We start from the raw sequence: 12822 nt of genomic DNA on the forward strand, positions 1-12822 counted from the left end.
TGAAGATACCAAGAGATGGAGAATCCACCACTTCTCTAATCACTGTCACTGTTAAAAATGTGTGCCTTATTTCTAAATTGTATTTGTCTGACTTCAGCTTCCAGCCACTGGTTCTTGTTATGCCTTTCTCTGCTAAATTAAAGAGCCCTTTACTACCTGGTATTTTCTCCCTGTGAAGGTCCTTGTACATTATAATCATCTCTCAGTCTTCTTTCTGACAAGCTAAACAGACTGTGCTCTCTAAGGCCTTGTGTAACCAACACAGTTTTGTCGGTAAAAGTCAGCTTGCATCACAAAACAGTGGAGGCGAACACACTGAAATGCTCCTCCCGCCGATGTAACTCCCTGCTACGCTGACGTAATACAACCACCTCAACAAGCGGTATAGAGTTTTTGCGTCATAGCCTGTCCATTTATGCAGTGGGGGTATGGTGGAAAAGTTTGTTAATGTACATGGGATGTCCCGGGAATCCTCCATAGAGATCTCTAGGAAACTTTCCTGTGGGTATTCTGCAATCCTCTTCTGATTCCTTGGCAGAACAGCCTTGTTTCTTCCTCCACTGTAGGAAACTTTGCCGCACCACACAGCAATTATTTCTGCAGGGACCAGAACGGCACACAGAGCCAGTCTGAAGCCACATGCATGCAGGAGATGCACCCTTGCATCCTGGGTTCCCCCCTTAGGAGTGAGATAACAGGTTCGATTACCCTAGCCTCTGGAAAAGGGTACCAATATTCAGGAGTGTCTCCCTATCCACTTGTAGTAACCCCCTTCGCAAACCAACCTTTGTTCCTTCTTGCCCCTTTGTCCCCCTCCTTCCCTCTCTCCCCCCCAACCCCCAGTGAACTCACCATATTTGGTACTCATGCCAAGCTGTGTACTAGCCAAGGAGCAGTGAGAAAGAGGTGTGTGTAACTTTTGTGATTCACGGCCATGAGAGCATTCACAATATTGTCTCTATTCATTGTTTCTTTGCCTTCTGCAAATGTGCCCTTGAGGACCCACTCTTCCACACTGGTGGAGTGCCTCCATCAGATAAGGCAACGAACCAGGAGGAGTAAGGAAGATGTGTTTTGCAAAGTGCTGCAATCAACGGATACAGCACATAGTGAAACAAGAGCATGGAGGGAGACAATTAATGAAAGACTCAGGCTGGATAGCCTGTAAAGGAGATAGGGAACAGATGATAAAACTCCTCGAGGGCCAGATAGAGATGCTGAAGTTTCTCATTATCCTACAATCGGAGCACATCCATGCACAACTCCCCCTGCAGCCACTATAGAACTCCAGTTCATGCCCTCCCCAAACTCCCCCATCATACATGTTCCCCATCATCACGTGTTCTTGGTCCCCCACAGTATCCCGTGCACTCCACACCTTGGGACTGGTTTCCCAACAAAAGCTGGAGTTTACATACAGCTGTGAGAGCCCTAACCACGAGACTGTTCCTCATTTTCCCCTACTTGACAAAATTGTGTTTTGTCCTGTTATTAGACTTGAGTCTTTGAAATAAAATAAGTCTTTATTTGTGTCATACGCATGTCGGTCAGTGCTAACATTCAAACACAGTGGCTATAGGTAGGAATATTTGCTTAGTACAATTAATGCTCAGACAGCAAGCACTACAGGGGTAATTCAGGGAGGCAAGTAAACATTGCCTGGCCAAATACATCACATAAAGACACATTATTGGGAATCATTGTCAAGCTTCTTCAAATTCTCCCTAATTTGAAAAGCCCCCCGCTGTGCCCCTCTAATTGCCCTGGAATCTGGCTGCTCAAAATAGCAGCCAGCTGATCAGCCGCAGCAGTCCATCCCTGGGGAAACTTTTCTCCTTTCACTTTGCAAATATTAGGTAGAGTACAACAGGCCGTGATATCTATTGGAATATTTTCCGCATTGAGGTCTAATCAGCCAAAAAGACAGTGGCACATTCAGCAGTCATCCGGCACCTGCTGAGCCTGTTGTTGAAGCACTTCTTGCTGCTGTCTAGGTTCCTGTCCTAGGTTCCTAGGTGTAAGGCTTTATGAGCCATGGGAGCAAGGGGCAGGCAGGGTCTCCAAGAATCACTATGGGCATTTCCACATCCCCCAGTGGAATCTTCTGGTGTGGAAAGGAAGTCCCAGCGTGCAGCTTTCTATACAGTCCAGTGTTCCAAAAGATGCATCTTCCCTGACCTTCCCCTATTGATGTCAGTGAAATAGCCCTGGTGAGACCATGGAGAACTCTGTTAAAAGATGGTTTGGGGCCAAAATTAGGATATGAGTACTGTCTATTGCCTCACTGCAGTTAGGGAACCCCATTGCCTCAAAGCCATCAATTATCTCCTGTCCGTTACCGAGAGTCACAGTACTTCGTAGCAGGAAGCGATAAATGGCCGTGCACATTTGGATCATGGCAACCCCCACTTTCCAACCCCAAACTGATTCATTACTGACCTGTAGCAGTCTGGAGTTGCCAGCTTCCACACCGCGATCGCCACTCACTTTTCCACAGTGAGGGGAGCTCTGGTGTCCTTGTGCTGCAATGCTGAGGCGAGCTCTACACATCACAATTCAATCCCACCACTCAATACTTGTTTCCTGAGCCCAGTACCGACAATCCATTGCTGATCTGTGAATGCCAGCAGCAATCCTGAATTATTTGTTTCCAGGGCAGAGCAGGCATCACTGATTCACTCTCTGTTTTGCAGCTCATGAAATACTGTAGGACCAGTTGCTTTGTGTTCATAACGCTCATCACTAGACCAGTCAGCAGCTCAGGATCCAGGCTGCCAGGCAGAGATGGCGGGCACACAGTTTACAAGGCATGTTGAAAAATGGCGCAAAATGAAGTCGAGAACGCCCCCATGATGCATCGCAATCCATTCCCAGAGCTCCCAGCAGCAGAGGGTGACATAGGGTGGCAAGTTGCACAGTGGGATAGCAGGAGCAACGACTGTGGACGTGCTTCGTCGACACAAGGAGAGTTGTATGGATATGTACAACCAATGTAATTAAAGCAGCTTATGATTGTCAGAGTAACTTAAGTCAACTTAGCTCTGCAGTGGCCTAAGTCCCTCCCTGTAAGTAGAGTGAGCCGCTTGCACACACTAGCACGACCAGGGACAGCTGCCGGTTAGCCTGGTGCTCACCCCAGTGGGCAGGGCTGGAGGTGGTACAGCCACACCAGAGGAGCTGCCAGCGTGGGGCGCTGGCTCCTGCAAGCGGTGGCCCAACATGATGCTTCTTTCACCGTGGTGGTTCATAGAATCATAGAATATCAGGGTTGGAAGGGACCTCAGGAGGTCATCTAGTCCAACCCCCTGCTCAAAGCAGGACCAATTCCCAATTAAATCATCCCAGCCAGGGCTTTGTCAAGCCTGTTCCTAGTAGAGCCCTGCAGCTCCGTGCATATCCACTTTATATCTGTGGATATCTGCATTCGTGGATATAATTCTGTGGATGCGGATATCCACAGATGTAGATCTTCATGGATATAAAATTTGTATCCATGCAGGGCTCTACCTCTAAATCAATTTATCCAGCCCTCAGATAATTGTAGTGGCTCTTTTTTGCCATGATGAACTTGTTTATTTTTCGATTTATCTGAGGACTTTAAAGGCGTCACCCATTTGATTCCTTGGTGCCAAATGAATGAGAAGTACTTGTGGCACCTTAGAGACTAACAAATTTATTTGAGCATAAGCTTTTGTGGGCTAAAGCCCGCTTCATCAGATGCATGCAGTGGAAAATACAGTAGGAAGAGATTATATATATAAGATAGATAGATAGATATACAGAGAACATGAAAAAATGGGGGTTGCCACACCAACTCTAACGAGAGTAATCAATTAAGGTGGGCTATTAGGAGAAAAAAAACTCTTGTAGTGATAATCAGGATGGCCCATTTCAAACAGTTGACAAGAAGGTGTGAGTAACAGTAGGGAAAAAATTAGCATGGGGAAACAGTTTTTAGTTTGTGTAATGACTCATCCACTCCCAGTCTTTATTCAAGCCTAATTTAATGGTGTTCAGTTTGCAAATTAATTCCAGTTCTGCAGTTTCTCATTGGAGTCTGTTTTTGAAGGTTTTTTCTGTTGACTAATGGCGACTTTTAGGTCTGTAATTGAGTGTCCAGGTGTCCAGTTTGCAGGAGTGTCCCTGGACACTCAATTACAGGCCTAAAAGTCACCATTAGTTTCCCCATGCTAATTTTGCCCCTGCTGTTACTCACACCTTCTTGTCATCTGTTTGAAATGGGCCATCCAGATTATCACTACAAAAGTTTTTTTTCTCCTGCTGATAATAGCCCACTTTAATTGATTACTCTCGTTAGAGTTAGTATGGCAACCCCCATTTTTTCATGTTCTCTCTGTGTGTGTGTATATATATATACATCTTCCTACTGTATTTTCCACTGCATGCATCCAATGAAGTGGGCTTTAGCCCACGAAAGCTTATGCTCAAATAAATTTGTTAGTCTCTAAGGTGCCTCAAGTACTCCTCGTTCTTTTTGCTGATACAGACTAACACAGCTTCCACTCTGAAACCTTGGTGCCAAATGTAATTCTGAGCTAAATGGAGGATTTATAGTTGTGCTAATTTAGTTTATGTAAGAAGGTGAACATTACTGTTGAAATTCCTAGCCAGTAATTAAAATTAAATGTTGCTCTCTGTCAGGAGGGGGAATGCAGAACAGAAGATGAGCTCAAAAAACTTGTAAAATAAAAACAAAGTTCCATGTATCATGCAAAAAGAAATAACTTAAACAGTATAAAGTTTGGAAGACTCTAGTTTCAAAAAGATTGGGATGTTTCAATCTTCAGAATGGGTCTGATTCAACTCCCATTATAATCAATTGAAAGAATCCCATTGATTCCAACAGAAGTTAGATCAGGCTCAAAAACCAGGGGTTTGGATTTGTAGGGAAGCAATAGGTGGTGTGCAATAGTGTTGAGGGACGTGACAGATCTTTTGCTAACCTGATAAATAAAGTTACCCTTGTCAACTGTTGGAAATGGGCCATCCTGATTATCACTACAAAAGGTTTTTTCTCCTGCTAATAATAGCTCACCTTAATTGATCACTCTCATTATAGTGTGTATGGCAACACCCATTTTTTCATGTTCTCTGTGTGTGTGTGTGTATATAATATCTCTCTCTCTCTCTCTCTCTCTATATATATATATATCTTCCTACTGTATTTTCCACTGCATGCATCTGATGAAGTGGGTTTTAGCCCACGAAAGCTAATGCTCAAATAAATTTGTTAGTCTCTAAGGTGCCACAAGTACTCCTTGTTCTTTTTGCTGATACAGACGAACATGGCTACCACTCTGAAACCTGTATACAAGGCTGTAATTATTCCATCTGTAGTTTTGGTGACATTAATAAGCTAACAGTTATACATTCTTCTTTATAATATCACTGCAGATCCCCTGAAAAGCATAATTCTTATTAACGTGAATAGTTGGGTGTATACTCTTTCTCTCTAGTGACTAATCTGGACTTTGGAATGTACTACAGTAAACTTGGAGATAGCCAGTTGGTACATAACTAAAAGATGAGCGCTAAAGAAACGGAGCATTGTTATTTTTGTAGGAGTGAGCAATGAAAATTCAACCAGCTTTCAAAAGTAAATGCATTCACTATCTAACAAAACAAACAAGAATTTAATTCACTGGCTCTACAAGTCACTCCATCTTCTGCAAAGGAGTTAACTGCTGATTTACATTCACAGTATCTAGACTAGAGTTGTTGGTCCTGTTGTAACAAATTTTAATTGGTTATCAATTACTGCATTAACCTGACATGATCACAAATGCTAATGTGGACACCTCACAAACAATTGCTTCTGGCCAGGGTTTACCAGATGGGTCAGCCACCACCAGGAGTAATGCTTGTGTTCTAGAACAAATGTTTGTGAAATGTGTACATTAGCATTTACAAGCAAAGTATTACATTACAACATGACCAAACACTCTAGTCTAGATAAAATGTGAGAGGGAAATCCCGTGTCCTGTGTCCTAGGCACAGAGTTTCAGAAATCTAGTTTAAATGGGGTTTGTCTTGACTAGGAAGGTAGGAGCATTTGTTTTACAATGCATCAACTAGCCTGTTCTAACTAGCACCTGCTAAAACTCAAATGCTTCAAGTCAATCAGCTTAACATATATTGCAGTACATCTCGCCTATACTAGAATTTTACCTAACACATTCAAACTATACATATTTTATCTTAGTAAAGACAAACCCAATGTAACAACTAGTGTGGATTGCGTTATTTCAGTCTAAATTTTTTCTGTTTGTTTTGATCAGACTTTGACCTCACTTAAATCTACATTACCCAGAGGGTTTATTATGAAAGTTACATCAAAGTAGGGCCCTTGTGTGCATATGCAGACTTTTATCAAAATAATTGAGGGTATGAATTAAAACTGATTTAATTATTTTGGTTTCAGTATGTGTGTAGACAACTCCTGGCTCCATTTAGTTTGTCCTGTGAGTCTCACTTATTTTCTCTCAACACTTTCTTTCCATGCTTTTTTTTTTTTTTGTCTTTTGGATTTGTTGTCACTGGGTTCTTGTATTTATCTACTCCTTTTCTGTTGATATTAATCTCCTTGCTTTATGTTTCGCTCTTTCCCCAACAAGCTGTATTTCTCTGCAGTGACTAAGACCATGAATGTTATCATTTAGAGCTTTTATCATGCAGCAATGATTCAGTCCTCAAAGTTGACAGACAGTGAAGCCTGTAGTGTCTGTGGAAAGCTCAGTCAAACAAAGAATAACAGCTTTCATCTACTCAGGATTCTAGCAGCATCTCTTGACTGGTATCAGGCAGAAACTACTAGAACAAATGAAAAGGAGTGTGGGTTTCCAGGAGCTTAGAACAGTTTCTGAAAAAGCAGCAAGTAGCTCAGGAAAATGTTTGCTGAACTCAGCTTTGTGTTTGTGCTTTGTTTTGGGTTTTGGGGGTGCAGGGTTGGGGGAGGATGTAAAAGGAGAAAGCAGGCCATTTCTTTTCTGGGCGACAAGCCTGCAGTGCTCCTTATCAGGCAGTCTACTAGTTTACATCTCTAGCTAAAACTAGAGTGTGCAGGAACAGGCTGACAGTTCTGGAAGATTATCAACAAGTGCTAGGCCCTCGAGTATTTGGCTAAACAACTGTTGTTAGAAGACACTCTGAGTTGGAAAAAACTATGCTCTGAGTTGGAAAAAGCTTGAGTTCCTTCCTTCAACACTTTTCTTGGTGCTGCATACAAGACAGAAGAAGACCTGGCCTTTGCTCTGAAAAGTTTACTGCCTAAATTGATAATATAATTTCTTAACTCGGGGCGGGGGTGGAGCAGGGGCGGGAAGAGGAGGGGTTGAGCGGAACAGGCTAGGACTTGGTCGCTCGCTGCTGCCAAGTCCCCCACTAGCCCCCAGGCCACCCTGGACCCTGCATCCCCCTGAAGCGCAGGACCCCCGAAAGCACAGAGCCCAGAGCGATTGCCCTGGTCCGTTCTATTGATGGTATGGCTCTGAAAATATAAGCCCAAACATTGGTGGAGCCGGGCCCACCTTCCTGAATATTGGTGGAACACGAGCACCACGGGCCCATATAACTCGCTGCCTGTGGACAAGGCAGTGTAAACCAGGTATACACTGCCTTTTATATCTACACAGCAGCTGGAAGGTATAATTGCCAGTCTGGGTAGATGTATACATGCTTGCTCTGATTGAGCTAGCATACTAAAAATAGCAGTGTGGCTGCAGCAGCTTAGGCTAGTTCCCAAGTACAAGCTCGTTCGAGACCCTAGGTACGTATTCAGGTGGCTAGCCTGAGCTGCCACCTCTGCCACATTGCTATTTTAGAGTGCTAACGAGGGTTGCCAACTTTCTCATTGCTGACAACTGGACCCCCCTTGCCACACCTCTTCCCCCAAGGCCCTACCCCCTGCTCCGCCTCTTCGTCCAGGCCACCCGCTCGCTCCTCTCCCTCTCTTTACTCATCACTCACTGTTCTCCCCCTTCCTCATAGCTAGATCCTCCCCCTCCCCGCAGCTGGACTTGCTCTGCTCTGAAGCTACAGCCTGACATGGAGCCTGCTGCCTGCCTGCCCATGATATGCAAGTAGGAGGCAGCCTCGGCTGAGCAGGGTCTGGCACAAGTTGATAACCCAATGCCCCTCTCCCCCCTGGCCTATGGTAACTGGACTTTTGGTGTCTGGTCAGTACATCTGACCGGACTCTGCCATGTCCCCTTTTTGACTGGACTTTCCAGTTGAAAACTGGGCACCTGGCAACCCTAGCGCTAACTACTAAACTTCACATGGCCACACTTCTATTTTAGCACACTAACTCAAGCAGAGCTAGGACATGTACGTCTACCCAAGCTGGAAATTACACCTCTCCAGTAGGGTTGCCAACTTTCTAACGGCACAAAACTGAACACCCTAGCCCCGCCCCTTCTCTGAGGCCCCACCCTCTTCCCTGCCCTTTCCCCGAGGCCTTGCCCCCCACTCACTACATTCCCCCTCCCTTAGTGGCTCGCTGTCCTCCCACCCTCACTCACTTTCACTGGGCTGGGGCAGGGGCTTGGAGTGCAAGAGGGGGTATGGGCTCTGGGCTGGGGATGAGGGCTTTAGGGTGCAGGAGGGGGCTCTGGGTTTGGGGAGGGGTTGGGGCGCGGGCTTACCTTGGGTGTCTCCTAGTCAGTGGCGTAGCGTGGCGTGTGCCCTGAAAGCGGCCAGCAGGTCTGGCGCTAGTAGGCAGGGGGTCAGGAGGCTCCGCGCACAGTTCTCACCTGCAGGCACCGCCCCCCAATGCCGGGGGCAGCTCACAGAGCCCCGTGGTCCCCCCGGCTAGGAGCCGGACCTGCTGGCCCCTTCCGGGGCACAGTGCAGTGCCAGGACAGGTAGGGACTAGCCTGCCTTAGTGCCGCAGCACCGCTGACTGGACCTTTAATGGCCGGGTCGGTGGTGCTGACCAGAGCCACCAGGGTCCTTATTCAACCGGGTGTTCCAGTCAGAAACTGGACTACCAGCTCAGTGTAGACATAACCTGAGAGGGTAGGCTTGAGCTCAAGCTTTAACTCAATAGTACAGTGTTAAAGTATACACTGCCTTGCCTGCGCTAGACTGAAATGAGTTAGCCTGTTAGCTAGCATGCTAGCACCATGCTTAAATTCTAGTCTGGACAAAGACCAAAGGGCTGTAGCAATATCCTGAATAAACTTTACTGATTTAAATTAAACCTTATTATATTAAGTTTAATACCTTTGGGGTCCATTAAAAATGCAGTCATTTGTGTTATTGTGAGAGTGTATGTAACTTCTCTAGGGGTATGTCTATACCACCTGCCGGATCGGCAGGCATTGATCAATCCAGGGGAGATCTATTTATCACATCGAGACACAATAAATGGACCCCCCGCCCCCGAGTGCTCTCCTGTTGACTCCTGTACTCCACCTGCACGAGAGGCACAGGGAGAGCATCAGCAGTTGACTCACTGCAGTGAAGGCACTGCGGTGAGTAGATCTAAGTACGTCTGAATGCATCCGATGAAGTGAGCTGTAGCTCACAAAAGCTCATGTTCAAATAAATTGGTTAGTCTCTAAGGTGCCACTAGTACTCCTTTTCTTTTTGTGAATACAGACTAACCCGGCTGCTACTCTAAAACTTCGGCTATGTTATTCATGTAACTGAAGTTGCGTAACTTAGATCGATTCCGCCCCACCCCCAGCGCAGACCAGGCCTAGAAGGAGTGGGCATGCTGATCTAATTTCTCCAGTTATTACCCTTTTTGAGTCTTCACTCTAGGGAGGAGACCCATTGTCTGACTGATTATTTATTCAGGGTCTCTTCAGAAGTTCAGACTGGATTTTTCAGAGACCTGCAGACAAAGACAGGACTTTGGGATAAATAACTGACTCGGGGCTTTTGTTCTGATCCAGCCAACTGACAGGCCCTTCAGTCCATGGTGGGCCCCAATCCTTAGCAAAGGGTTGGAAGGACTTTGGCCTACCGAGGCCCCATAAGCCTGTGTTCTTGTTCTGAGCAAAGAGTGTGATGAACTTGAAACCACAGGAAAACCCTTGGGGTGGGGTTTTGAAGGACTGCTTCTGCCAGAGCCCATGTTGGAAGGGGTGATCTCTGGTAAGTTTATTATCATGCGTGTAGGTTCTTTTGTTGTTTTTAATGTTTTGGCTCAAATGCTTTTCCTTTTTAAGAATAAAATAGGCTTGCTTAGTGTTGTAGCAACCAGGCAAGGTACTAACAAACTTCAACAGGACTTTATTTTTAAATTGGAAACCTCTTTACCAAGCTGCTGCTGCACCCTCAGTAGCTCTCACTCCACCTCCTCAACTTTCCCCCACTCCTTCCTGTTTCCTGTCCTTTCAGACTCCCAACAGCCAGTGCTCCCAGTTCTAATAATTACAAGTAGCATCTAAACACCACACTTAGGTAGAATTGTATGGTCATTTATAACTGTGAGCAACTACCCTTATTAGTCTCTGAAGAAAAAGCAAGCAGGCCTGCTTAAACAGACTGTCTTTTGATGGGTAGGGAAAAGTGAAGGTAGGAAACTGTTCAGCTTGGAGTACCCAAATCAGATGGGAGAAAGACGACTGCTTGGGAGCCCGAAGCCTGAGAGTGGGGCCCTTGCTGGACCATAGAGGGGAAATACAGATTCAGTTGCTCTGAACTGTGGCACATGGTACTAGAAACATGGTTTCCACGCTGCCAAGACCAAACTGCGTTATACCATGATCAGGACACAACTGTTATAACATGGTGCGCCCACACAGGTTACTTTGTAGTGTAGCCTGGCATTTGAGCTTGCTGAAGTAGCACCTAAATATAATTTTTTCCAAATAATGTATGCTGTTTTCATTTTTTGAATTTCCCAATTTTGTGTAAAGTTTGCTAATCTTATTGGAAAGCAGACATCCCAACTCGAACAGAATGTGGTGAAATAACAAAATGCATTAAGGAAATTATCAGGATACCTGTGTTGCTGGATATCTTGTGTCATATGATGAATACATTAGCACACAAATGACTGTACTGTGGTGTGCACAGTCTGATTGCTGTTGACTTAGCTTCTAGCCTCTATAATGACAGGTTTCAGAGTAACAGCCGTGTTAGTCTATATTCGCAAAAAGAAAAGGAGGACTTGTGGCACCTTAGAGACTAACCAATTTATTTGAGCATAAGCTTTTGTGAGCTACAGCTCACTTCATCGGATGCATACTGTGGAAAGTGTAGAAGATCTTCTTATATACACACAAAGCATGAAAAAATACCTCCTCCCACCCCATTCTCCTGCTGGTAATGGCTTATCTAAAGTGATCACTCTCCTTACAATGTGTATGATAATCAAGTTGGGCCATTTCTAGCACAAATCCAGGTTTTCTCACCCCCACACACACACAAACTCACTCTCCTGCTGGTAATAGCTTATCTAAAGTGACCACTCTCCTTACAATGTGTATATTATATATATATATCTATAATAAAATTGTTAAACATTCTTAGCTGTATAAAAAATTCATGTCAGTATAACATCTTCTCAAATCCTATCAAGCTTTCTTTGGATATACTACAATTTCAAAGGATGGCAAAAACAACTTGTACAATGGAATAACCTTCAATTTACAGTTGTTTACTGCTCATGTCCTAGGCAGAATGCACCATCTTCATTATCTTTATGGGTATTCAGGCAGAGACAGTCCTCATTGATTTAGTTAGTGAGGCATGAATTCAATAAGTGAAAAAATCAATTATATTTATTTTATTTAATTTATTCCTGATTTATCCTTTCACAAAAGTGTTAGCAGGATCCTTCTGTTCTATTATGCCTGTATAAATTCATAAGTAGCAATGTTTTAATTTTCTTTGTTTTTTAATTAAATTTTGTAGACTCAGCTCTTGGGTGTTTTGTTGGCAATCACTGGAAATTTTCTGATTAGTATCTCTTTGAATATCCAGGTATGAAATAATTTTTTCTAATTATTTTGATTTATTTAAATTTTAGTAAATGATGTATGTTTTATTTATCTAATTAAAGCACTTTTTAAATAATCATTTTAATAGTTCACTGAATGTAGGCTCCCCCACAACCAGTAACTCTGTGATAGTGCAATGGTTCTCTACCGTGTCTATATTGTGACCCCATGTTACAATAGAAGAAAGTTTCAGAATTCCTCCCTCCAACTAGCCATAAAAACACTACACCCTTGGACCTCTTCATGACCCCAGTGGTGATTGTCACCCTCAACTTGAGAGCAGTGGTGGATTAATGATTTTGCTGCCCCTAGGCCCAGAAATAATTGCCGCCCCCCCCACCCCAGCAACTCCCCCACCCCAGCTCACCTCCACCTCCACCTCCACCTCCTCCCCTGAGCGTGCCGCCGCGTCCTGCCTCTTCCTGCTCCCTGCCAGTGCTTGTGCACGAAACAGCTTCGCGAAGGAGGGGGAAAGGGCGGAACACAGGGTGCTCAGGAGAGGAGGCGGGGCCGGGGCGGGGATTTGAGGAAGGGGACCAATAGGGGCAGGGAGGGGCAGGGAATGGGGGCGGGAAGGGGTGGAGTTGGGGCGGGGGCGGAGGGCGCGAACCGGCACTGGGGGAAGCAGCCTCTGGCTGCTATTATAAATTTGCCGCCCCTGCAAATTTGCCGGCCTAGGCATTAATACGCCACTGCTTGAGAGCCAGTGTGTTAGTGAATGCAAATCCTAAAGTGAAGCTGCCAATAAACAAAGGCCCCAATCCTGTTTAATAAAACTAGTCTTGTAAATAAATTAACACATTTACTTAAATGTTTGCAAGATTGGGGCGGAAAGCAGTGCTCGCCA

At 44.8% G+C, this 12822-nt stretch overlaps 1 protein-coding gene across 2 annotated transcripts in view; it reads left to right on the forward strand.

Annotated features, from left to right (window-relative positions):
* Positions 1-12822, forward strand: part of NIPAL2 (NIPA like domain containing 2) — a 68094-nt gene that overhangs the window by 9817 nt on the left and 45455 nt on the right. For both annotated transcript variants that reach the window (XM_073330484.1, XM_073330485.1), the window contains exon 2: positions 11890-11958. In XM_073330484.1, coding sequence (XP_073186585.1) covers positions 11890-11958 — 69 coding nt within the window. The remainder of the gene's footprint in view (positions 1-11889; positions 11959-12822) is intronic.

Source organism: Lepidochelys kempii, chromosome 2, assembly GCF_965140265.1.
Source record: "Lepidochelys kempii isolate rLepKem1 chromosome 2, rLepKem1.hap2, whole genome shotgun sequence".
Lineage (NCBI taxonomy): Eukaryota > Metazoa > Chordata > Testudines > Cheloniidae > Lepidochelys > Lepidochelys kempii.